The 27,275-nt window shown below is 42.2% G+C and overlaps 1 protein-coding gene across 1 annotated transcript; it reads right to left on the reverse strand.

Moving 5' to 3' along the window:
- On the reverse strand, positions 1-27,275 carry LOC138769510 (nicotinamide N-methyltransferase-like). Its single transcript, XM_069948038.1, has 3 exons — positions 27,107-27,275; positions 2,249-2,456; positions 1-575 (listed from the first exon to the last, which is right to left on the reverse strand). Exons 1-3 carry the CDS (start codon positions 27,255-27,257, stop codon positions 155-157), a joined length of 780 nt encoding a protein of 259 aa, XP_069804139.1. The 5' UTR covers positions 27,258-27,275; the 3' UTR covers positions 1-154.

Below are 27,275 nucleotides of genomic sequence, written 5' to 3' on the forward strand. Positions count from 1 at the left end.
TTGACTTCCATATACTTTTATTAAATCATTTAGGCATACACACCTTGTTTATTCCTATCTATTATCAGGTAAACTTGGCAATAGCCTAGCCATTTGTATTATGTGACCGGTCATGTACAACAAACCTGCCAACTGTTTCCAGTATGAATAATTCTCACTGTTTATTTGCCATGACAAACCACAGATACTCATAATGGAGAATATCATTCTGGATTTGACTTTTCAATGTCTCATGAGCCTGGATTACAAACCCCGCATCTTCCAGAGTCTCCCTTAAAGTTGGCTCATCAAAGCTCAATAGGTGGAATTTCTGGTCCGCAACAGTATAATGAGATGCATTGTATGCGCCAAACATTAAAAGACGACCGCCCTGCTTTAGTGAAGATGATAACTTCCTGACGTTGCTGCGAAGAGAATCATGATCCTCGCTGATGTTATTTATCACTAAAAGGCAGAGCAGACAATCCGCCTCCGGCAGGACGACTGGATCCGTAACATTTTCTTTGCTCAAATCGCATTTCAGGATGCGTTTAATTTTTCTTCTTAACATCTCTTCCTTCTCTTTCCATTTTTTGCTGAAACAAAAGAAATAATATAACTTGTGATGGACTTTACTGACTTTAAGGGTGGTATTACACGGGCCGATGGGGGCACGATAATACCTGTAAACGAGCGCCGATCTGCTAGATCGGCGCTCGTTTACTGGTCCTATTACACGGCCCGATAATCATTTAACAAGGGCTGCAGGGACATCGTTACATTACCTGTCCAGGTGGCAGGGCTCCTCTTCCTCTGTGCTTCTCTCCATGTCCGTGCGCTCCAGCTTCAGAGCGGCCTGTCTCAGCTGACAGGCCACTCAGCCAATCAATGGCTGCGGCGGTCCCGGCCTGTGATTGGCTGAGCAGCCTTCCAGCTGAGCCAGGCCACTCTGAAGTTGCAGCGCGTGGGACCCAGGGAGAAGCACAGAGGAGGCCTGCAGCCTGGATAGGTATGTATTCCTCTTTGCATATCGTCAGCCGCGCACCGCTGTTACACGTAGCGGTGCGTGGTCGGTGCCCGACGATTATAGGTCAGAACCTATTTCAACGATCAGCTGATGACAATGGTAGCGGCCGGATGATCTTTCCGGCCGCAGGGTTCTGATGCAGTCGCATCAGCACATGTCCGCATCAGAACCTCCTACAGCACACAATGAAGCAAGTGGCCGGAGCCGCTTGCTTCATTGTGTGAACTGACATGGTTTCCTACGCCGGGATCCTGTAGATCAATAGGCAGTGTTCACAGGTGCATAAAGTACGGCCGTTGTTGCCGATGGCAACAACGGCTGTACTTATACGTAGTGTGAACATAGCCTTACTCTGTAAGTGTGAGAGAATCATTGCCAGCAACCCTCTCGGCCTATCGGAGGCTCCGTCTACATGGTTCCCACCTATCAGGTTCCAAACTACCTTAAGTTGTGCTCCACCAGTAACTAGCGCAGTCATAGCCGAGTTCAGTTTAGTTCAGTAAAGTACAGTTCCTTTCTATGGCTGAAAATGAAAATCCTCCGGCTCCAGAAAATTTTCAGTAATATCAAAAATTTATTGGAAGCATGTTAAAAAACATTAAAACAGACATTGATATCTGGAACAAACAGCGCCAGTCATCAATGTCTGTTTTTATGTGTGTTTTTTTTAACATCCCTCCAATGAATTTTTCTACAGTTCACTGTTCACAAGAACCACACTAGCAGTTGCTTGTATTGTAACCATTGTAAGTGCGACCTGTTGTTAGGCGCACATTGCAGCTTTGTCGTTTTCTAACAGTATTCACACTGGTCTAAACTGTGAACTTCTGTTGCTACTACACAGCGAGCAGCCAAAGATTAAAAAAAGGTAAGACTTGATTTACCTTTCAGGCACAGTGTGGACCCTCTAGAGAAGGCATATATGCTCAGTTTGCATGTCTTTTTGCAAGGTCCATGTTTTTTTCCTGCACATTGCTCTAGCTAAGCGTTACTCCCCTTTCCTGTGTTGGTCTCTCTGCTACTAGAGATGGAATCCCCCTTACAACAGGATGTGGACGGCAGTGTGCAGAGAAGTGAGACACCTAGTGACCAAGACTTTAGGGCTGTATGTCTGTGTTGAAGATGTATACAAAAGAAATGGACGACTATCTGGAATTCTTTATAGTTTCACTGCATTGAAGTAGTAAAAAATTGGTTGTATAATGGATTTGTATATTGTAAATTTATAAAAGTTCTTATTACCAGTCGCCTGCCAGGTGAGACACAAACTGGGATGAATGAAGCCAGTCGAATGCCTCTTCTTTCTTATTCTTCCATGCCTCCAGCTCTTTGACAAAAACATTACTGAACTCCAAGACAGAGATCTCTTCGAAATATTCGCAGATTGGTATCAAGTGGTAGAAGGCAGGACCCACTGATACCTCAATCATGTGCTGCCCTTTAATGGCACCTATGAAAGGAAAGAACATTGTCAATGGTTAACATGCAAGCACCTGGTACAGCGCTGGTTAACAATGTAAAATTATTTGTCAGATGATAGGAATGATGACAGCAGCACAGAGTGTTTCAGGAGTGGAGTGCACTAATCTTGTGAGAAGCAGCCGTCAGCTCAGTATGGATGTGGTAGTGTGTGATGTGAGGAGGGGAATGGTGGGTGGCCGTAGGTTATATGAGTCTGGTCGGTTCTATCTGATTCTCTCAAAGTGGTTGTTATTGGTTTGGGAAAATAGGAAGATGCAGGTAGGAAGGGTATAAGGAAGGTCTTGGCTTCACTCACTACTGCTTGGTACTCCTTGTGAAAGCATCAGGCGACACAGTGTGTATTATACTGAATATCAGAGGGAACAGTGTGTATTATAATTAATATCTAACGACACAGTGTGTGTTATAATTAATATCTAACGACACAGTGTGTATTATAATTAATATCTAACGACACAGTGTGTATTATAATTAATATCTAACGACACAGTGTGTATTATAATTAATATCATACAGCACGATGTGTACTAGTACTAGTGTATACAGGTTTTAGGGTTGATCAGACCCCTTCTTCAGGCTTGGTTAATAGCAGTACAAACAACATTGACATCTAGCTCTATCATACTACAACACTGACATCTAGTTCCATCATACTGCGGCACTGACATATAGTTTTATCATACTGCAACACTGACATTTAGTGCTATCATATTGTAACACTGACATCTAGTTCTATCATACTGTAACATTGGCATCTAGTTCTATCATACTGTAACATTGGCATCTAGTTCTATCATACTGTAACACTGACATCTAGTGCAATCATACTGCAACATTGGTATCTAGTTATAGTGCTTGAAAAGCACTATATTGTAATCCGTATTCTTCTTCTTCTTCTTCTTCCGTTTCTTCTTCCAGCCATTTTTCTGCGCGTAATACAACCCGAACCGCTTTGCGCACAGACTCCGTTCAAACTGCGTTTCGAAGCCCTCGGCGGTGTGAGGTGTGCTATCTATTTTCATTTCAATCGAATTTGTTGTTTAAGAAATTTACGTTTAAAGACGCCGAATTTCCCATAGAAAATAATGGCCCATTGGAAATAATGGCCACACTCTAACCGCTAACAGCCAATCACAGCACATATGCAAATAGCTGAAATATAGCAGCCAATAGGAACTTGTCAGGCAATGTATCACAGGTCTTGTCAGGCAATGTATCACACCATCCACAGTCACATGTCCACTATTGCCCAATAGAAGATGTAATATATGGAAGGTCCTTAATGATTTTGTCTCACTGACATGAGTAAGATTGTCTTGGTAACCGAGCAATGATCTTTACCATTATAAGTAGCAGAGGTCACTCAGTAAAATAGCAGAGCTGAGGCAGCCATGTAGCAGGGATGGTACACAAGCCGCTCTTAAAGAGACGGTACCCAAGCCGCTCTTAAAGGGACGGTACCCAAGCCGCTCTTAAAAAGACGGTACAAAAGCCGCTCTTAAAGGGACATTACCCAAGCCGCTCTTAAAGGGACCGTTCCCAATCCGCTCTTAAAGGAAGGTACCCAAGTCGCTCTTACAGGGACAGTACCCAAGCCACTCTTAAAGGGACAGTACCCAAGTCGCTCTTAAAGGGACGGAACCCAAGTCGCTCTTAAAGGGACAGTACCCAAGTCGCTCTTAAAGGGACCCAAGTCGCTCTAAATGGGTCCCTTTAAGAGCGACCTGGTTCCCTTTAAGAGCGACCTTGTTCCCTTTAAGAGCGAAATGGGTCCCTTTAAGAGCGACCTGGGTCCCTTTAAGAGCGACCTGGGTCCCTTTAAGAGCAAAATGGGTCCCTTTAAGAGCGACCTGGGTCCCTTTAGGAGCGACCTGGGTCCCTTTAAGAACAAAATTGGTCCCTTTAAGAGCGACCTGGGTCGCTTTAAGAGCAAAATATGTCCCTTTAAGAGCAAAATGGGTAACTTTAAGAGCGACCTGGGTCCCTTTAAGAGCGACCTGGGTCCCTATAAGAGCGACCTGGGTCCCTCTAAGAGCAAAATGGGTCCCTCTAAGAGCAAAATGGGTCCCTTTAAGAGCGATCTGGGTCCGTTTAGGAGCGAAATATGTCCCTTTAAGAGCAAAATGGGTTCCTTTAAGAGCGAAATATGTCCCTTTAACCCCTTAAGGATGGGGCCCATTTTCGTTTTTGCGTTTTCGGTTTTTCCTCCTTGTGTTTAAAAGGCCATAGCACTTGCATTTTTCCACCTAGAAACCCACATGAGCCCTTATTTTTTGCGTCACTAATTGTACTTTGCAATGACAGGCTGAATTTGTGCATTAAGTATACTACGAAACCAGAAAAAAAATTCAAAGTGTGGTGAAATTGAAAAAAAAAAACCATTTCTTTTATTTGGGGGAACTGTGTTTTTACACCTGACTTGTTATGCATGTTCCTCAAGTCGTTACTATTAAAACGATATATAACGTATAACTTATATTGTATCTGATGGCCTATAAAAAATTCAAACCATTGTTAACAAATATACGTTCCTTAAAATCGCTCCATTCCCAGGCTTATAGCGCTTTTATCCTTTGGTCTATGGGGCTGTGTGAGGTATCATTTTTTGCGCCATGATGCGTTCTTTCTATCGGTACCTTGATTGCGCATATACGACTTTTTGATCGCTTTTTATTACATTTTTTCTGGATTTGATGCGACAAAAAATACGCAATTTTGCACTTTGGGATTTTTTTGCGCTGACGCCGTTTACCGTGCGAGATCAGGAATGTGATTAATTAATAGTTCGGGCGATTACGCACACGGCGATACCAAACATTTTTAGTTATTTATTTGTTTACTTTTATTTAAAACCTGGGAAAAGGGGGGGTGATTTAGACTTTTATTAGGGGAGGGGGCTTTTTACTTTAAACAACACTTTTTTTTTTTTTTTACACATATACTAGAAGCCCCCCTGGGGGACGCGCGGCCCCGCTTTGAAGTGCTAATGAGGACATATGACGTACCGGTACGTCATATGTCCTTAAGAGGTTAAGAGCAAAATGGGTCCCTTTAAGAGCGACCTGGGTCCCTTTAAGAGCTAAATGAGTCCCTTTAAGAACGACCTGGGTCCCTTTAAGAGCGACCTGGGTCCCTCTAAGAGCGACCTGGGTCCCTCTAAGAGCGACCTGGGTGATTTCACCCACTAGACACCAGGGATAAGCTGCTAATACCCGCGGTCCCGGACTACAAGGGGCACCCGGAACCGCGGCGGTTCATAGCGGGGTCGCCGCGCGGCCCCGCTCTGAACACCTCTTATGGGCGCATGACGTACGGGTACGTCATACGTCCTGAAGAGGTTAAGAGCGAAATGGGTCCCTTTAAGAGTGAAATTGGTCCCGTTAAGAGCGACCTGGGTCCCTTTAAGAGCGACCTGGGTCCCTTTAAGAGCGAAATATGTCCCTTTAAGAGCAACCTGGGTCCCTTTAAGAGCGACCTGGGTCCCTCTAAGAGCGAAATATGTCCCTTTAAGAGCAAAATGGGTCCCTTTAAGAGCGAAATATGTCCCTTTAAGAGCAAAATATGTCCCTTTAAGAGCAAAATGGGTCCCTTTAAGAGCGAAATATGTCCCTTTAAGAGCAAAATGGGTCACTTTAAGAGCAACCTGGGTCCCTATAAGAGCTAAATGGGTCCCTTTAAGAGCGACTTGGGTCCCTTTAAGAGCGACCTGGGTCCCTTTAAGAGCGATCTGGGTCCGTTTAGGAGCGAAATATGTCCCTTTAAGAGCAAATGGGTTCCTTTAAGAGCGAAATATGTCCCTTTAAGAGCAAAATGGGTCCCTTTAAGAGCGACCTGGGTCCCTTTAAGAGCTAAATGGGTCCCTTTAAGAGAGACCTGGGTCCCTTTAAGAGAGACCTGGGTCCCTTTAAGAGAGACCTGGGTCCCTTTAAGAGTGACCTGGGTCAGTTTAGGAGCGAAATATGTCCCTTTAAGAGCAAAATGGGTTCCTTTAAGAGCGAAATATGTCCCTTTAAGAGAAAAATGGGTCCCTTTAAGAGCGACATGGGTCCCTTTAAGAGCGACCTGGGTCCATTTAAGAGCGACCTGGGTCCATTTAAGAGCGACCTGGGTCCCTCTAAGAGCGAAATGGGTCCCTTTAAGAGCGACCTGGGTCGCTTTAAGAGCGAACTGGGTCTCTTTAAGAGCAAAATGGGTCCCTTTAAGAGCGAAATATGTCCCTTTAAGAGCGAAATATGTCCCTTTAAGAGCAAAATGGTTCCCTTTAAGAGCGAAATATGTCCCTTTAAGAGCAAAATGGGTCACTTTAAGAGCAACCTGGGTCCCTATAAGAGCTAAATGGGTCCCTTTAAGAGCGACCTGGGTCCCTTTAAGAGCGACCTGGGTCCCTTTAAGAGCGATCTGGGTCCGTTTAGGAGCGAAATATGTCCCTTTAAGGGCAAAATGGGTCCCTTTAAGAGCGAAATATGTCCCTTTAAGAGCGAAATATGTCCCTTTAAGAGCAAAATGGTTCCCTTTAAGAGCGAAATATGTCCCTTTAAGAGCAAAATGGGTCACTTTAAGAGCAACCTGGGTCCCTATAAGAGCTAAATGGGTCCCTTTAAGAGCGACCTGGGTCCCTTTAAGAGCGACCTTGGTCCCTTTAAGAGCGATCTGGGTCCGTTTAGGAGCGAAATATGTCCCTTTAAGAGCAAAATGGGTTCCTTTAAGAGCGAAATATGTCCCTTTAAGAGCAAAATGGGTCCCTTTAAGAGCGACCTGGGTCCCTTTAGGAGCTAAATGGGTCCCTTTAAGAGAGACCTGGGTCCCTTTAAGAGTGACCTGGGTCCGTTTACGAGCGAAATATGTCCCTTTAAGAGCAAAATGGGTTCCTTTAAGAGCAAAATATGTCCCTTTAAGAGAAAAATGGGTCCCTTTAAGAGCGACCTGGGTCCCTTTAAGAGCGACCTGGGTCCATTTAAGAGCGACCTGGGTCCCTCTAAGAGCGAAATGGGTCCCTTTAAGAGCTACCTGGGTCCCTTTAAGAGCAAGCTTGTCCCCTTTAACCCTTTAAGGATGGGGCCAATTTTCGTTTTTGCGTTTTCGGTTTTTCCTCCTTGTGTTTAAAAGGCCATAGCACTTGCATTTTTCCACCTAGAAACCCACATGAGCCCTTATTTTTTGTGTCACTAATTGTACTTTGCAATGACAGGCTGAATTTTTGCATAAAGTACACTGCAAAAGCAGGAAAAAATTCAATGTGTGGTGAAATTGAACAAAAAAAACGCATTTCTTTTATTTGGGGGACTGTGTTTTTACGCCATTCGCCCTGGGGTAAAGTCGTTACGATTAAAATGATATGTAACATGTATAACTTATATTGTATCTGATGGCTTGTAAAAAATTCAAACCATTGTTAACAAATATACGTTCCTTAAAGCCATTCCCAGGCTTATAGCGCTTTTATCCTTGGGTCTATGGGGCTGTGTGAGGTGTCATTTTTTGCGCCATGATGTTTACCTTCTATCGGTACCTTGATTTCGCATATACAACTTTTTGATCACTTTTTATTACATTTTTTCTGGATTTGATGCGACCAAAAATGCGCAATTTTGCACCTTGGGATTTTTTTGCGCTTACGTCGTTTACCGTGCAAGATCAGGAATGTGATTAATTAATAGTTCGTGCGATTACGCACACGGCGATACCAAACATGTTTATTTATTTATATACTTTTATTTAAAACCTGGGAAAAAGGGGGTGATTCAGACTTTTATTAGGGGAGGGGGATTTTTACTTATAACAATACTTTTTTTTTTTTTTACACATATACTAGAAGCCCCCCTGGGGTTAGGGTTATTCCCCCTGGGGGACTTTTAGTATATACACTTTGATCTCTCATTGAGATATTTGCTGTATACTTATACAGCAAAGATCAATGAGATCGGCACTCGTTTGCTTTCGGCTGCTGCAGCCGATAACAAACGAGTGCCGAGTCGGGGACGGTGCCATCTTGGAGAGGTCCCCGGCCGGCAGCAGGTACAGAGATCGCTCCTCCAGGACAACGTCCCGGAGGAGCAATCTCACCCACTAGACACCAGGGATAAGCTGCTAATATCCGCGGTCCCGACTACAAGGGGCACCTGGAACCGCGGCAGTTCATAGCGGGGTCACCGCGCGGCCCCGCTCTGAACACCTCTTATGGGCGCATGACGTACGGGTACGTCATGCGTCCTTAAGAGGTTAAGAGCGAAATGGGTCCCTTTAAGAGTGAAATTGGTCCCGTTAAGAGCGACCTGGGTCCCTTTAAGAGCGACCTGGGTCCCTTTAAGAGCGAAATATGTCCCTTTAAGAGCGACCTGGGTCCCTCTAAGAGCGACCTGGGTCCCTTTAAGAGCGAAATATGTCCCTTTAAGAGCAAAATGGGTCCCTTTAAGACTGACCTGGGTCCCTTTTAAGAGCGAAATATGTCCCTTTAATAGCAAAATGGGTCCCTTTAAGAGCGAAATATGTCCCTTTAAGAGCAAAATGGGTCCCTTTAAGAGCGAAATATGTCCCTTTAAGAGCAAAATGGGTCCCTTTAAGAGCGAAATATGTCCCTTTAAGAGCAAAATGGGTCACTTTAAGAGCAACCTGGGTCCCTTTAAGAGTGACCTGGGTCCCTTTAAGAGCGACCTGGGTCCCTCTAAGAGCGAAATGGGTCCCTTTAAGAACAACCTGGGTCCCTTTAAGAGCGAAATATGTCCCTCTAAGAGGGACCTAGGTCGCTTTAAGAGCGAACTGGGTCCCTTTAACCCCTTAAGGACAGAGCCTGAAATGACCTTAAGGACCAGGCCAATTGTCACTTTTGCGTTTTCGTTTTTTCCTCCTCGCCTTCTAAGACCCATTACGCTTTCATTTTTCCACCTACAGGGCCATGTGAGGGCTTTTTTTTTTCAGGAGCAGGTGTACTTTGTAATGGCATCTTTCAATCTGCCATAAAATGAATGACGGAACCCCCAAAATATCATTTATGGGGTGAACTTGGGTCAAAGAATGCGATTCCGCAAATTTTTGGAGGGCTTCCATGTTTACGTAATGCAAAACTGGCATTTTTCCTTTATTCTATAGGTCGTCTGAACACAGCAATATGCAGGTTTACTAGGTTTTCTTACGTTTTACTATTTTTATTAGCAGTAAAACTTTTTTTTTTGCAAATAGGTATATTTAAAATGGTCCTTCTGTGACTCCTATAGCGCACTTACTTTTTCACCTACGAGGTCGTATGGGGTGTCATTTTTTGCGTACTTGGTCTCTAGTTTTTATTAGTAAAATTTTTTTCTACATCAAAAGTATTGATCGCTTTTTATACATTTTTTTATACATAAAATGTCATTAAAAAAAGCAATCTCTGCGTTTTTTTACAGATTTTTGTTCACACCATTCACCGTGCGGTAATAATATTGTTTTATTTTAATAGATCGGACGATTATGCACGCTACGGTATATAATATGTTAATTAACTTTATTAGTTTTTATGTGTTTTATGTATGAAATGGGAAGGGGGGGGTGATTTTCACTTTTATTGGGGGAGGGGCTTTGGGGCATTGTGTAAAACATTTATTTATTTATTTATTTATTTTCTTACACTTTTATAGTTCCCTTAGGGAACTATCCTGTACATATAATAGATCAGTAACACTGATCCCTGCAATGCCATAGCATTGCAGGGATCAGTGTTATCTGCGATCATCTGATTCAGCCTGCCTGTGGCAGGCTGAATCAGAGGACCGAGCAGAAGACTGCACGGAGGTAAGAAGAAGACCTCCGGCAGTCAGAAAATGCGATTGGGACCCCTGCAGACATTACTTATACTTATACGCCGCGGCGCGATCGCTGCGTTTAAGCGGTTAATGGCGGCCCGATGCGAGATTGCGGTTGCCCGCCATTGAGGATGAGGGCCTGGCTGCAGATAGTAGCCGGTCCTCACACGCTATGGGGCGGGCTCAGCTCGTAAGCCAGCTCCGTAGCACGGGACCGCGACAGGGCGTACATTTATGTCCTCCTGCCTTAAAGCCCAGGCAGCGGGGGCATAAATGTACGCCCGATGTCCTTAAGGGGTTAAGAGTGAAATTGGTCCCTTTAAGAGCGACCTGGGTCCCTTTAAGATCGAAATATGTCACTTTAAGAACAAAATGGGTCCCTTTAAGAGCGACCTAGGTCCCTTTAAGAGCGACCTGGGTCCCTTTAAGAGCGAAATGGGTCCCTTTAATAGCAAACTGGGTCCCTTTAAGAGCAACCTGGGTCCCTTTAAAAGCAAAATGGGTCCCTTTCAGTGCGAACTGGGTCCCTTTATGAGCGAAATGGGTCCCTTTAAGAGCGACCTGGGTTCCTTTAGGAGCGACATTGGTCCCTTTAGGAGCGACATGGGTCCCTTTAGGAGCGACATGGGTCCCTTTAAGAATGACCTGGGTCCCTTTAAGAGGAAACTGGGTCCCTTTAAGAGCGAAATATGTCCCTTTAAGAGCAAACTGGGTCCCTTTAAGAGCGACATGGGTCCCTTTAAGAGCGACCTGGGTCCCTATAAGAGCGACCTGGGTCCCTTTAAGAGCGATCTGGGTCCCTTTAAGAGCGAAATTGGTCCCTTTCAGTGCAATCTGGGTCCTTTTAAGTGCGAACTGGGTCCCTTTAGGAGCAACCTGGGTCCCTTTAGGAGCGACCTGGGTCCCAGGTCGCTCCTAAAGGGACCCATGCCGCTCTTAAAGGGACGGGAGCCAAGTTGCTCTTAAAGGGATGGGACCCAAGTCGCTGTTAAAGGGATGGCACCCAGGATTAAAGTTTCTCTTAAAAGGAAGTCACTGGTAAAGGGGCACTCTTTTCAAGCACTATGTATTTTCCTGGAAATGCAAATCTAGTTCTATCATACTGTAACACTGGCATCTAGTTCTATCATACTGCAACATTGGCATCTAGTGCTATCATATTTTAACACTGACATATAGTTCTATCATACGGCAACATTGGCATCTAGTTCTATCATACTGTAACTCTGGCATTTAGTGCAATCATACTGCAACATTGGCATCTAGTTCTATCATACGGCAACATTGGCATAGTTCTATCATATTTTAACACTGGCATCTAGTTCCATCATACTACAACACTGACATCTAGTTCTATCCTACTGCAACATTGGCATCTAGTTTTATCATACTGCAACATTGACATCTAGTGCTATCATACTGTAACACTGGCATCTAGTGCTATCATACTGCCGCATTGGCATCTAGTGCTATCATACTGCAACATTGGCATCTAGTTCTATCATACTGTAACATTGGCATCTAGTTCCATCATACTACAACACTGACATCTAGTTCTATCCTACTGCAACACTGGCATCTAGTTCTATCATACTGCAACATTAGCATCTAGTTCTATCATACTGCAACATTGACATCTAGTTCTATCATACTGCCACATTGGCATCTAGTTCTATCATACTGCAACATTGACATCTAGTTCCATCATACTACAACATTGCCATCTAGTTCTATCATACTACAACAGTGACATCTAGTTCTATCATACTGCAACACTGGCATCTAGTTCTATCATACTGCATCACAGTTTTTCCTATTGATCACATACCTCCCAATATATATAGCTATTTTCAGACACTCAAACGTCACAAAATGTTCTGGATCTACAAGCTTCATACACTGTCCCCTGCTGGTCTTAATGAGGCGTTTGAGGTTACTTTGTAATAAACTATAAACGTTCTTTATTCTATTTATTCTGCCATACATTTAATTCTTCTCAATGGATCACTTGACCTAATTAATACATTTCCACACTATAATCTATCCATACTGTAATAAATCTGGGCCACTATTATATCATATTCCTCTGGTCATTCAGTAGCCATATGTTGGTGTTGATCAGATTTATTTATAACTAATATTAAAAACTATAATTTCATATTTTCATGATTGCCTCTAATATTATTTATATGTTCATGATTACTATCCCTACGTAATTATTACAATTACTTATTTTTCATTTATTTTTATCCATTTATTTATATCCAGCTAATTTTCCATTCATGAAACCATTATGATTATTTCATTTATAGACCCATCATGATTATCTCCTTTTAAAACTATCTACAAAGCGTCCATTTAAATTTAAATACATTTATATTTATATTTTTATCATCTAGTTATGATTTACTCTAATCGGCGTAACACTCGTCCTGCCATTTAACTCGTATGAACTCACCTATCCTTTGCGATAGTTTCTATCTTTAGTTCTGTTAAAATGTTCTTTGACCGCAGTTTAAGGTCCGATCCAATAAAGTTGTTTCTTGAAAAAAGCCGATCACATGATCGGATCCGTAATGACATGGTATGTGTGGTATTGGTATTTAAAAAATTACATGTAATATTTTATGAATACTGGACTGATTTTTAACCAATGGTTATTTGTTTTGTCATCTTATATTGTCTATATTTAGTTATGTATATCAACTTTCCTGTTTTTAGGGACGTCACTGCGGTGTACCTCTCCCGCCAAACAGTAGGTTGTGGTTCATTTATTCAGACTATTCGGCACGCTGCTTTTCATGTCTCTTTTAACTTGAGAAAGAGGCACAGACCCTGAAACGCGTTGTTTGTATGAGACAATAAAAAATTGTTATTTTTTACCTACTGTTACTAGTACCGTTCAGCGCCAAAACAGGTCCTTTTTACCTCATCCCAAGTCTGAGGCTGTGACATTATTTTATCTATCTGAGATCTTGGATCTTGTGGCTTGGGATTCTAGACTGATCATTTGGACCGGCTGCTGCGGACCCTCCGTCTATCTTCACTGATGGCGTTACAAGGCGTTGTACCCTCCGTATAACACAATAAGGTGAGCATACCCGATTGTGCCTCTTTTGCTACCTCTGTTTTTATGATATTACCCTACGGTGCCTATTATCTTTTTTTAGCCTTTATATCCACTGGCTGGCTAAAGGATAGGTATAAGAGGGTGATGGTAATGGCGAATCTTCTGAATAGAAACTGGTTGGTGGTCACAAGGGTCTGTTCTGGGTCCTATTCTTTTTAATATGTTTGTAAGTGACATAGAAGAAGGTTTTCTAGGTAAGGTTTGTCTGTTTGCTGATGACACAAGGTTGTGCAATAGGATAGTAGAGATGATCGAACATCGGAAAATCTTAGGTTCTATAGAACTTGAACCTTGTCGAACCTTCTGCATTTGATTCCCGATGCCTTCCCAGTCCGTGGGGAAGGAGGAGACAGTCCGGGTACCGCCTAGAACCTAAGATTTTCCCGCCATAGAACCTAAGATTTTCTGATGTTCGATCATACCTTAGGCATAGGAGCTGGAACCAGAGGAAGGCAGTGCTTGCAATATACTTGTTGGAATGTAGGTGTAAGTCCTAATGTGTTGAGTACACGGTGCAAGCTGTGTGTGCTAGAATGAACAAACACCTCTTCTTGCTGTGTTTGGTGTTACAACTCAACTCCTTTCACTTCAATGAAACTGATCTGTAATACAAACTGAGGACAAGAGTGGCGCTGTTTCTGAAAGAATGGAGTTATGTTTTTTTTTCTAATTCCGGATAAAGCTATTAATGCTTAAAAATTTACAATAACAAGTAAATATAATATGTACAGTGTATGTTCGCTGCACCCTACTATGGAACTGGGAGGTGTTGGGGGATATATACTCCGAGTGCACTACTATTCTAACGCCCAGGAATACTTGTAAAATGAAATCATATGTAGGCTCTCTAGGAGTAAATCCTATATATCTGATGTTTGTGGAGGCAAATTAATTGTATCCTATATATCTGATGTTTGTGAAGGCGAATTAATTACAAGGAGGTATTTATCTTGAGATATATCACAATTTTATCTTATAAAAAGCAAAATAAAAAATTCATAAATTCATGATAATACACATAATTATATAGAATAAATCAAAACAAATAGGTAGTTCAGTTCATAGATAAAATAAAATAAACAAAAAAATTCAACGTTCTATAATGTAGTTTACTGGAGATAGAACGTCAGAGCGGGGCCCTTGCGCTGTCTGTTCTCTCAATATAAGTCGCAGTTTTGCATATAGAGTAAATGTCCTTATGGCATTTGGACTCTGTGGCCTCTTAGCCCGTGCTGCTTTGGAACTAGATGATGATGGTTGTAATTTCGTAGTATTGTTACAATGTTTAGATGGGGCTTGGTTTATTTGCCCTTTATCTGATTATACACTGTATCCGCAAATGTATCTTAGTTTAATTGCAAGTTATGCGATGTCCCACATATATATCTTAGTTTCATAGATCTCACTTTGTGTGCACAAGAGAGAAGGGACGATCTGTTACGTGTACACCATAGGTAAAATGCGATGTGGTGAGTGTTTGTAATTAGCGTAGCTGGTATTGCATACAAACTGTATCGGTGGATAAACCACCTCTCACCAGATATCCAATAGTCAGTAGCTGTGTTGAGAATGGATCAGTCGGGCTTAGGAGTGTGTCGCTCTCCGGTCTCCACTGTTCTCCCTTATCGGCGTGTGCAGGATTCACAGGAGGCTATCACTTTGTCCGCATAGTGTAGAGCGCGCGCTCGTTTGAATCTTTTGGCAACGGTTCCAGCGAGTGCGGGGTAGAGGCTGCGGGAGTAGATGGATGTGTGCCAAATGTCTTTATCAATTCAGTTATCTTTTTTTCTCAGACGCGTTTCAGAAGTATACTCACTCCTTTCCTCAGTGAAGAATAGATAACTTTGTGCATGTAGTAATAGTTCAATCTTTTATCTCTTTTTTGGTAATTTCTAAAACATGTGCTGGATTCCACAAGATTTCTCTCCATGTTTTCATTTGGTCGCCTTCAGATAAACTTGTATAGTTCTTTGTATATACTATCTTTTTTCTTTTTTTCTTTTCGATCTCATTGTATAAAAATTAAATTCCATTGTGGGATTTCCTTCTGTGTTTGCCCATCTACATGATTATATTATATAGTAATACAAGTCAGATTATGCAGAACACCTTGATTCAAAAACAAAACAAAAATGCATATTGATTCAGAGAACACATATAAATTAAAACCGAAACCAAAATCAAAACTGTGGTATATTTATGATACATTGTAAAAACTATAGAGAATCAAAGGAATATGGAGGGACGTCTATAGTTGATTGCAAGAATATGTAGTCTAGTATGGTTTAAATAATTGAAAAACGCAACAAGGTAAATTTGAAAAACGCACATATAGTCTGAATTATGTCATAGTTCGAACCTACCATTAATAATATAAAAAACAAAAGAAACAGATAGAATGTTGGTGCACTGATTATAAAATTTATATTTTTATATACACTGATTATGGTGATAAATCCGTAGGAAATAAGGGTCAAATAATAAAAATAAAAATAATTATATTTATTTTTATTTATAAATAAAAATAAAAGTAAAAATGAAAATGAAAATAAAAATAAATATAAAAATAAAAATAAAGATTGTGTATAGTATATTGAACTGCAGGATGGAGTATTATAGTATTGTAAAGCTTGGTGTACAACAATAAGAAGTGTGTGCCGAAAATGGAAATAAAAATGAAAATGAAAATGAAATAGAGTAAGTTACAATAGGAGGACAGGGGGTTAACGAGGGGGGGGCCCAGGCACTGATAGACAGTCGGGGACTGTGCCGCCCGTCAGTCGACCTCCAGCTCATCCTGCACCCACTCTATGTAAACTGATAGTGTTGAGCAGAGAAAGAGGAAAAGGGAGACGAGGGAAATAACGGTGGCAAAATCCAAAGTAGGCCAGAGTGAAGAAGATAAATATTCTAGTAAACCCAACATAATTGTTCTTACTATATGAAAAACAAAATCAGCTTTTCATTGATAAATATTTTATAAATATTTTATAAGGATATGTATTATAAGTCACATGGAAGGGATGGGGACCATCAAGAGACGGTTCAGGCACTGATAAACAGTCTGGCACTGTACAGTCTGTCGATTGGATCCCAACTTCCCCTCGTAATCCTGCCCTTGATTGTCAGGAAATATTATATCATTGCAGGAAGCCATTATAACAATACAGGAAACCAAAGATCTCTAATTCGGCGTTTAGACCATATCATTGCATATCATTGCAGGAAGCCATTGTAACATTACAGGAAACCAAAGATCTCTAATTCGGCGTTTAGACCATGTGGTATTAGGGTCTGAAAATCAAAAATGTAACAGGATTCTTGTCTGGACATCTTGGATATGAAGTTTCCCCCCCCTCCAGTCTGTTTCTATTTTTTGTATAGCTGTATATGTTGTGCCCCTAAGTTTGCTATGGTGAAATCCTTTATAGTGAGCTGAAAGTGTGTGTTTCTCGTATCCTCTTTTGATGTTATAGAAATGTTCGGCCACTCTTTTCTTCAAACTTCTTGATGTTCTCCCTATGTATTGTTTGTGGCACGGGCATTCGATCATATAAATGATTTCAGAGTTGCACGATAGAGTTTCCCTAATTTTGTGTTCTCTCCCGTTAGCTGTTGAGGTTATTTTCTCTGTTCTTCTGTGAGATTGTGTGACTTTGCAGTTGCTACACAGTCCACATCTAAAGAAACCTTTGATTTCGGGGTAGATGGTGGGTTGTGTATCACTGATTCTCTTTCCCACTGTAGGTGCTATCTGTAATCCTAAGTTTGAGGCTTTGGAGTATACCACAGGGGGTTTGTGAGGTATGAGGGGGCCGATTATCTTATCATCTCGTAGATGATGCCAATGTTTATTAATTATTTTACTAATCTGTCTATGATTGGTGTTGAATGGGAGAATGAGTTTGGCTTCTTGCTGTTTTTTGTCTATTGTAGTTTCTGTGTTACTTGGTTCTAGGAAGAAGGAGGATCTGTCAAGATTTCTGGCTTTATTGAGAGCTTTTTCTAAGGCTGTTTCTGGGTAATGTTTTTCTCTAAACTGGTCTTGTAGTTTTAATGCTTCCTCCTCGAACTGGCTCTCTAGAGTGCAGTTTCTTTTGAGTCTCCTAAATTGTCCAAATGATACATTGAGTGACCATTGGGTTAGATGACAACTGTCGAAAAGTATGAAGCCATTTTTAGAGGTTGGTTTATGAAATGTATTACACTGTAGTTTATGAGAATGTGTAGTGATTTGTAGATCAAGGTATTCTACTGAAAGTTGACTGTAATGTGATGTAAATGATAGATTGTACTGATTGTGGTTGATATCTACCCTGAAATCAAAGGTTTCTTTAGATGTGGACTGTGTAGCAACTGCAAAGTCACACAATCTCACAGAAGAACAGAGAAAATAACCTCAACAGCTAACAGGAGAGAACACAAAATTAGGGAAACTCTATCGTGCAACTCTGAAAACATCATTTATGTGATCGAATGCCCGTGCCACAAACAATACATAGGGAGAACATCAAGAAGTTTGAAGAAAAGAGTGGCCGAACATTTCTATAACATCAAAAGAGGATACGAGAAACACACACTTTCAGCTCACTATAAAGGATTTCACCATAGCAAACTTAGGGGAACAACATATACAGCTATACAAAAAATAGAAACAGACTGGAGGGGGGGAAACTTCATATCCAAGATGTCCAGACAAGAATCCTGTTACAATTTTGATTTTCAGACCCTAATACCACATGGTCTAAACGCCGAATTAGAGAACTTTGGTTTCCTGTAATGTTACAATGGTTTCCTGCAATGGCATGCAATGATATGGTCTAAACGCCGAATTAGAGATCTTTGGTTTCCTGTAATGTTATAATGGTTTCCTGCAATGATATTATATTTCCTGACAATCAAGGGCAGGATTACGAGGGGAAGTTGGGATCCAATTGACAGACGGTACAGTGCCAGACCGTTTATCAGTGCCTGCCCCCCCCCCCCCCCCCCCGTTAACCCCCTGTCCTCCTATTTACTCAATTTCATTTTCATTTTCATTTTTATTTCCATTTCCGGCACACACACTTCTTAATGTTGTACACCAAGCTTTACAATACTATAATACTCCATCCTGCAGTTCAATATACTATACACAATCTTTATTTTTATTTTCATTTTTACTTTTATTTTTATTTATTTATATTTATTTTTATTTCTATTTTTATTTTTATTTTATTTTAATTTATTTTTATTTTTATTATTTGACCCTTATTTCCTACGAATTTATCCCCATAATCAGTGTATATAAAAATATCAATTTTATAATCAGTGCACCAACATTCTGTTTCTTTTGTTTTTTATATTATTAACCCCTTAAGGACAGAGCCTGAAATGGCCTTAATGACAGAGACAAATTTTATGAATATGACCAGTGTAACTTTATTCATTAATAACTTCGGGATGCTTTTACCTATCCGGCTGATTCTGAGATTGTTTTCTCGTGACATATTGTACTTTACATTTCTGGTAAATTGGAGTCGATACTCATAACAAATCTTTATGAAAAAAACCCAAATAATGTAAAAAATATGAAAAAATGCATTTTTCCAACTTTGAAACTTTTTTGCGTATACAGAAAGTGGTTATACCACATAAATTATATATTAAATAGCATTAGCAACATGTCTAATTTATGTTGGTGGCATTTATTAAACTATCTTTCATTTTTTTTAGACGATAGGGAGCTTAAAACATTAGCAGCAAATTTCCAAATTTTCAGTAAAATTTCAAAATCAGATATTTTTAGGGACCTGTTCAGGTTTAAAGTGTATTTGAGGGGCCTGTATGTTAGAAAGCCCCACAAAGCACCCCATTTCAGAAACTGCACCCCCCACACTCTGCAAAAGCATATCCAGAAAGTGTTTTAACCCTTTAGGGGAGTCACAGAAATAAAAGCCAAGTGTGTAAGAAATTTGAAAATTTTAATTTTCTGTGCAGAGATTTTATTGTAATCCAATATTTTTCATAATTATTTACCTATTACCAGAGAAATGCACCCCAATAATTATTGCCCCGTTTCTGCAGTTTATAGAAATACCCCATATGTGACCCTATTGCGCTATTTGACGCAACCACAAGCCTCAGATATAAAGGAGCGCCTAGTGAATTTCAACGCCTCCGTTATATTTGGTCATTTTTGACTGTACCGGAAGAGGGGGTGCTGGTATAAAAGTTATCCCCGTACAGGTGGTGGTGACCTTTATCCAGCAGTGGGAAGATCAGTTCCCGGACGATCTTCCCACTTGTTCGGAGGATGGGGGGGGAGGGGGCATCTGGGGGCTGCATTCGGGTGTCCCTTCCTACATACACTCTAAGGGTACGTGCACACTGCGGAAGCGCGACAGATAACCCTTCGTGCATTCCGCAGTTGGCACCCGCCGGCGGACTTATGCAGGCGCACGTCTCCACACGTGTCATAGACTCCATTCTATGCACGGGCGGATTCCGCTCTCCGTCCAACGTGTTCATTCTTTGGATGGACGACGGATTCCGCCCGTGCATAGAATGGAGTCTATGACACGGGTAGAGACATGCGCCCGCATCAGTCCGCCGGCGGGTGCCAGCTGCGGAATGCACGAAGAGTTATCCTTCGCCATTCCGCAGTGTGCACGTACCCGAAATCTGTAAGTTTACCCTGAGGTACGCTCACAGAGTTTGTAGAATTTCACGCCATACCGTCATCTCTTATTGGGGCGGTACTGGCAGAAAAGACGTGTCTGGGGGGCAGCATACACTACGCTACCCCCCAGACATGTCACTGGATGATGAGGATGAATGGAGGAAAGAAGGATCCCCCCCATTCATCCTCACTGGCTGTTTCGGTGTCGGAGGCAATAACATATTCCTCTGACGCCGAAAACACCCTAGGGGCCATCTTTATACGGGGATTGGTATATGGGGTATGTAGTGGTGTAGTGTCAAACTTTATTCAATGTAGTGTGGTGTAATGTAGTGTTTTTTACGTGTTTTTTTACAGTAAGTATAAAAAAAAAAAACCTACGCCAACAAAGGAGTTGCTGATAAATGCCGCACTTATGTGCGGCACTTATAAGCAGACCGTGGCAGTAGAATATAGAAAAAACCACCCTACGCCAAAAAGGAGGAGTTGCTGATTAGCAGCGCACTTTCGTGCAATGCTGATCAACACTCAGCGGCGATAGGGTGCGGAAAATAGAAAAAAAAAAAATTGAAAAAAAAACAAAAAAACTTTTTCTACATTCTGAACATCCCTGTAGCTGCTGATAAGTGTATTACACATATCAGCCGCTAGAGGGCAGCAGAGCGCAAAATACGGAAAAAGCCGACGATGGAGCCGTAAATAGCCGAGAGAAGCCGAACGTGACGTCACGGAGGAAGCCGAAAAGCCAAACGAACACGAGGACGCCGCGAACCCGGAAGACGCCGATCAGGAGCCCGGGACAGGTGAGTAATGTACAAATACCTGCTCTGGACCCCTCGGCTACCTAGCTGAGGGGTCCAGGGCAGGTATTTACTATTTTGTGTGACTCTGATCGCCGTGCCACCAACCCGATCGCCGTGAACGGCCGCCAGGTACCGGACAGCCGTTCACGGCGATCGGGCCGGTGGCACGGTGACCACCAATACTTTTTACAGTAATGGCGGTCGGTGCCGTCCTCGGACAGCACCGACCGCCATTTTTTTCCGGGTGATCGGGTCACCGATGACCCGGAAAGGTTCCGATCGCCGCTATTGGCTGATCTGAATTGATCAGCCTATAGTGGCGATCGTAAGCACGGGGGGTGTTAACCGTGAAGCTAAGATGGCCCGCTATGATTTATAGCAGGCCATCTTCCCCGATCGCTGTGTGCGAACACGCAGCGATCGGGGAAACATCGGGCGTAAATTTACGCCCTGATGCGCCAAGTACCAGGGCGCGAGGGCGTAAGTTTACGCCCGATGTCGTTAAGGGGTTAATAGTAGGTTCGAACTATGACATAATTCAGACTATATGTGCGTTTTTCCAATTTACCTTGTTGCGTTTTTCAATTATTTAAACCATACTAGACTACATATTCTTGCAATTAACTATAGACGTCCCTCCATATTCCTTTGATTCTCTATAGTTTTTACAATGTATCATAAATATACCACAGTCTTGATTATATAGGCGGCTTTAATTATAGTGCTTGAAAAGCACTATATTGCAATCCGTATTCTTCTTCTTCTTCTTCTTCCGTTTCTTCTTCTTCTTCTTCCAGCTATTTTTCTGCGCGTAATACAGCCCAAACCGCTTTGCGCACAGACTCCGTTCAAACTGCGTTTCGAAGCCCTCGGCGGTGTGTGGTGTGCTATCTATTTTTCGTTTTGATCAGATTTGTCGTTTTTAAGAAATTTACGTTTAAAGACCACGAATTTCCCATAGAAAATAATGGCCCATTGCAAATAATGGCCACACTCTAACCGCTAACAGCCAATCACAGCACATATGCAAATAGCTGAGCTATAGCAGCCAATAGGAACTCTAAGGTCTTGTCAGGCATGTATCACACCATCCACAGTCACATGTCCACTATTGGCCAATAGAAGATGTAATATATGGAAGGTCCTTAACCATTTTGTCTCACTGACACTGAGTAAGATTGTCATGGTAACCGAGCAATGATCTTTACCATTATAAGTACTCAGATCGCTCTTAAAGGGACCCAAGTCGCTCTTAAAGGGACGGGAGCCATGTCGCTCTTAAAGGGACCCAAGTCGCTCTTAAAAGGAACGGGACCCAATTCGCTCTTAAAGGGATGGGACCCAAGTCGCTCTTAAAGGGTCCCATGTAGCTCTTAAAGGGATCCAAGTCGCTCTTAAAGGGACGGGACCCAAGTTGATCTGAAACGGACGGGACGCATGTTGCTCTTAAAGGGACCCAAGTTGTTCTGAAACGGACGGGACGCATGTTGCTCTTAAAGGGACCCAAGTCACTCCAAAAGGTATGGGACCAATGTCGCTCTTAAAGAGACACATGTCGCTAGAGCGACCTGGGTCCCCTTAAGAGAGAACCGGGTCCTTTTAAGAGCGACCTGGGTCCCTTTATGAGCGACCCAGGTCCCTTTAAGAGCGACCTAGGTCCTTTTAAGAGCGAAATATGTCCCTTTAAGAGCAACCTGTGTCCCTTTAAGAGCGAAATGGGTCCCTTTAAGAGCGACAAAGGTCCCTTTAAGAGCGACCTGGGGCCATTTAAGAGCGAAATATGTCCCTTTAAGAGCAAAATGGGTTCTTTTAAGAGCGACCTGGGTCCCTTTAAGAGAGAAATGGGTCCCTTTAAGAGTGAAATTGGTCCCTTTAAGAGAGAAATTGGTCCCTTTAAGAGCGACCTAGGTCCCTTTTAGAGCGACCTGGGTCCCTTTAAGAGCGATCTGGGTCCTTTTAAGAGCGATCTGGGTCCCTTTAAGAGCGATCTGGTTCCCTTTAAGAGCGAAATGGGTCCCTTTAAGAACGAAATGGGTCCCTTTAAGAGCAACCTGGGTCCCTTTAAGTCCGATCTGGGTCCCTTTAAGATCAACCTGGGTCCCTTAAGGAGATACCTGGGTCCCCTTAAGAGCGACCTGGGTCCCTTTAAGAGAGAAATATGTCCGTTTAAGAGCAAAATGGGTCCTTTTAAGAGCGACCTGGGTCCCTTTAAGAGAGAAATAGGTCCCTTTAAAAGCCATCTGGGTCCCTTTAAGAGCGTTCTGGGTCCCTTTAAGAGCGAAATATGTCCCTTTAAGAGCAAAATGGGTCCTTTTAAGAGCGACCTGGGTCCCTTTAAGAGCAAAATGGGTCCCTTTAAGCATGAAATTGGTCCCTTTAAGAGTGAAATTGGTCCCTTTAAGAGCGACCTGGGTCCCTTTAAGAGTGAAAAGGGTCCCTTTAAGCATGGAATTGGTCCCTTTAAGAGTGAAATTGGTCCCTTTAAGAGCGACCTGGGTCCCTTTAAGAGCGAAATGGGTCCCTTTAAGAGCGAAATGGGTCCCTTTAAGAGCGATCTGGGTCCCTTTAAGAGCGAAATTGGTCCCTTTAAGAGTGAAATTAGTCCCTTTAAGAGTGAAATTGGTCCCTTTAAGAGCGAAATATGTCCCTTTAAGAGCGAAATATGTCCCTTTAAGAGCAAAATGGGTCCTTTTAAGAGCGACCTGGGTCCCTTTAAGAGCCATCTGGGTCCCTTTAAGAGCGTTCTGTGTCCCTTTAAGAGCGAAATATGTCCCTTTAAGAGCAAAATGGGTCCTTTTAAGAGCGACCTGGGTCCCTTTAAGAGCAAAATGGGTCCCTTTAAGCATGAAATTGGTCCCTTTAAGAGTGAAATTGGTCCCTTTAAGAGCGACCTGGGTCCCTATAAGAGTGAAAAGGGTCCCTTTAAGCATGAAATTGGTCCCTTTAAGAGTGAAATTGGTCCCTTTAAGAGCGACCTGGGTCCCTTTAAGAGCGAAATGGGTCCCTTTAAGAGTGAAAAGGGTCCCTTTAAGAGCGATCTGGGTCCCTTTAAGAGCGATCTGGGTCCCTTTAAGAGCGAAATTGGTCCCTTTAAGAGTGAAATTAGTCCCTTTAAGAGTGAAATTGGTCCCTTTAAGAGTGAAATTAGTCCCTTTAAGAGCAACCTGGGTCCCTTTAATAGCGACCTGGGTCCCTTTAAGAGCAAAATATGTCCATTTAGGAGCGACCTGGGTCTCTTTAAGAGCAAAATATGTCCCTTTAAGAGCGAAATATGTCTCTTTAAGAGCAAAATGGGTCCCTTTAAGAGCGACCTGGGTCCCTTTAAGAGCAAAATGGGTCCCTTTAAGAGCGACCTAGGTTCCTTTAAGAGCGATCTGGGTGCCTTTAAGAGCAAATTCGGTCCCTTTAAGAGCGATATATGTCCCTTTAAGAGCAAAATGGGTTCCCTTAAGAGCGAAATATGTCCCTTTAAGAGCAAAATGGGTCCCTTTAAGAGCGACCTGGGTCCCTTTAAGAGCGGCATATGTCCCTTTAATAGTGAAATGGTTCCCTTTAAGAGCGACCTGGGTCCCTTTAAGAGCGAAATGGGTCCCTTAAAGAGCGACATGGGTCCCTTTAAGAGCGAAATGGGTGCCTTTAAGAGCAGCCTGGGTCTCTTAAAGAGCGAAATATGTCCCTTTAAGAGCGACCTGGGTCCCTTTAAGATCAAAATGGGTCCCTTTTAAGAGCGACCTGGGTCCCTTTAAGAGCGAAATATGTCCCTTTAAGAGCAAAATGGGTCCTTTTAAGAGCGAAATATGTCCCTTTAAGAGCACAATGGGTCCCTTTAAGAGCTAAACATGTCCTTTTAAGAGCAAAATGGGTCTCTTTAGGAGCGACCTGGGTCCCTTTAAGAGCAAAATCGGTCCCTTTAAGAGCGAAATGGGTCCCTTTAAGAGCGAAATATGTCCCTTTAAGAGCGACCTGGGTCCCTTTTAAGAGCAAAATATTTCCCTTTAAGAGCGAAATGGGTCCTTTTAAGAGCGACCTGGGTGCCTTTAAGAGCGACCTGGGTCCCTTAAAGAGCGACCTGGGTCCCTTAAAGAGCGACCTGGGTCCCTTAAAGAGCGACCTGGGTCCCTTAAAGAGCGACCTGGGTCCCTTTAAGAGCAACCTTGGTCCCTTTAAGAGTGAAATGGGTCCCTTTAAGAGCGACCTGGGTCCCTTTAAGAGTGAAATGGGTCCCTTTAAGAACGAAATGGGTCCCTTTAAGAGCGAAATGGGTCTCTTTAAGAGCGACCTGGGTCCCTTTAAGAGCCACGTGGGTCCCATTAAGAGCGAAGGGACCCCGGTCGCTCCTAAAGGGACTCATGTCGCTCTTAAAGGGACGGGAGCCAAGTTGCTCTTAAAGGGACGGCACCCAGGATTAAAGTTTCTCTTAAAAGGAAGTCAGTGGTAAAGGGGCGCTCTGGAAGTCACTGGTAAAGGGGCGCTCTGGAAGTCACTGGTAAAGGGGCGCTCTGGAAGTCACTGGTAAAGGGGCGCTCTGGAAGTCACTGGTAAAGGGGCGCTCTGGAAGTCACTGGTAAAGGGGCGCTCTGGAAGTCACTGGTAAAGGGGCGCTCTGGAAGTCACTGGTAAAGGGGCGCTCTGGAAGTCACTGGTAAAGGGGCGCTCTTTTCAAGCACTATGTATTTTCCTGGAAATGCAAATCTAGTTTATATGAGTTCTCTGAATCATTATGCGTTTTTTTTTTTTTTTTTTTTGAATCAAGGTGTTCTGCATAATCTGACTTGTATTACTATATAATATAATCATGTAGATGGGCAAACACATAAGGAAATCCCACAATGGAATTTAATTTTTATACAATGAGATCGAAAAGAAAAAAAGAAAAAAGATAGTATATACAAAGAACTATACAAGTTTATCTGAAGGCGACCAAATGAAAACATGGAGAGAAATCTTGTGGAATCCAGCACATGTTTTAGAAATTACCAAAAAAGAGATAAAAGATTGAACTATTACTACATGCACAAAGTTATCTATTCTTCACTGAGGAAAAGAGTGAGTATACTTCTGAAACGCGTCTGAGAAAAAAAGATAACTGAATTGATAAAGACATTTGGCACACATCCATCTACTCCCGCAGCCTCTACCCCGCACTCGCTGGAACCGTTGCCAAAAGATTCAAACGAGCGCGCACTCTACACCATGCGGACACAGTGATAGCCTCCTGTGAATCCTGCACACGCCGATAAGGGAGAACAGTGGAGACCGGAGAGCGACACGCTCCTAAGCCCGACTGATCCATTCTCAACACAGCTACTGACTATTGGATATCTGGTGAGAGGTGGTTTATCCACCGATACAGTTTGTACGCAATACCAGCTACGCTAATTACAAACACTCACCACATCGCATTTTACCTATAGTGTACACGTAACAGATCATCCCTTCTCTCTTGTGCACACAAAGTGAGATCTATGAAACTAAGATATATATGTGGGACACCGCATAACTTGCAATTAAACTAAGATACATTTGCGGATACAGTGTACAACCAGATAAAGGGCAAATAAACCAACCCCCATCTAAACATTGTAACAATACTACGAAATTACAACCATCATCATCTAGTTCCAAAGCAGCACGGGGCAAGAGGCCACAGAGTCCAAATGCCATAAGGACATTTACTCTATATGCAAAACTGCGACTTATATTGAGAGAACAGCCAGCGCAAGGGCCCTGCGCTGACGTTCTATCTCCAGTAAACTACATTATAGAACGTTGAATTTTATTGTTTATTTTATTTTATCTATGAACTGATCTACCTATTTGTTTTGATTTATTCTATATAATTATGTGTATTATCATGAATTTATGAATTTTTTATTTTGCTTTTTATAAGATAAAATTGTGATATATCTCAAGATAAATACCTCCTTGTAATTAATTTGCCTCCACAAACATCAGATATATAGGATTTACTCCTAGAGAGCCTACATATGATTTCATTTTACAAGTAAAAATATAATAGTTAGGGCCCTTTTACACAGAAAGATTATCTGACAGATTATCTGCCAAAGATTTGAAGCCAAAGCCAGGAATGGATTTGAAAAGAGGAGAAATCTCAGGCTTTCATGTATGACCTGATCTCTGTTTATAGTCTGTTCCTGGTTTTGGCTTCAAATCTTTGGCGGATAATCTTTCTGTGTAAAAGGGCCCTAAAGGAGTAACGTATAATCGAAGTAAAAACTCAATCACCTGAGCTGAAGAGTCGAGTGAGAACCTTAATCGGATATCCCACAAGTTCTTCATAAATCTTCCTGTCAGAAGAGGTAGAGAAGAAGTTCTCCATGAATAAGGTGGGATCGGTGTCATGTACATGGTAATGGCTCATTGACTGAGGATCCATGTTGGACTTCGGACTACC

This window comes from Dendropsophus ebraccatus, chromosome 12, assembly GCF_027789765.1.
Source record: "Dendropsophus ebraccatus isolate aDenEbr1 chromosome 12, aDenEbr1.pat, whole genome shotgun sequence".
Lineage (NCBI taxonomy): Eukaryota > Metazoa > Chordata > Amphibia > Anura > Hylidae > Dendropsophus > Dendropsophus ebraccatus.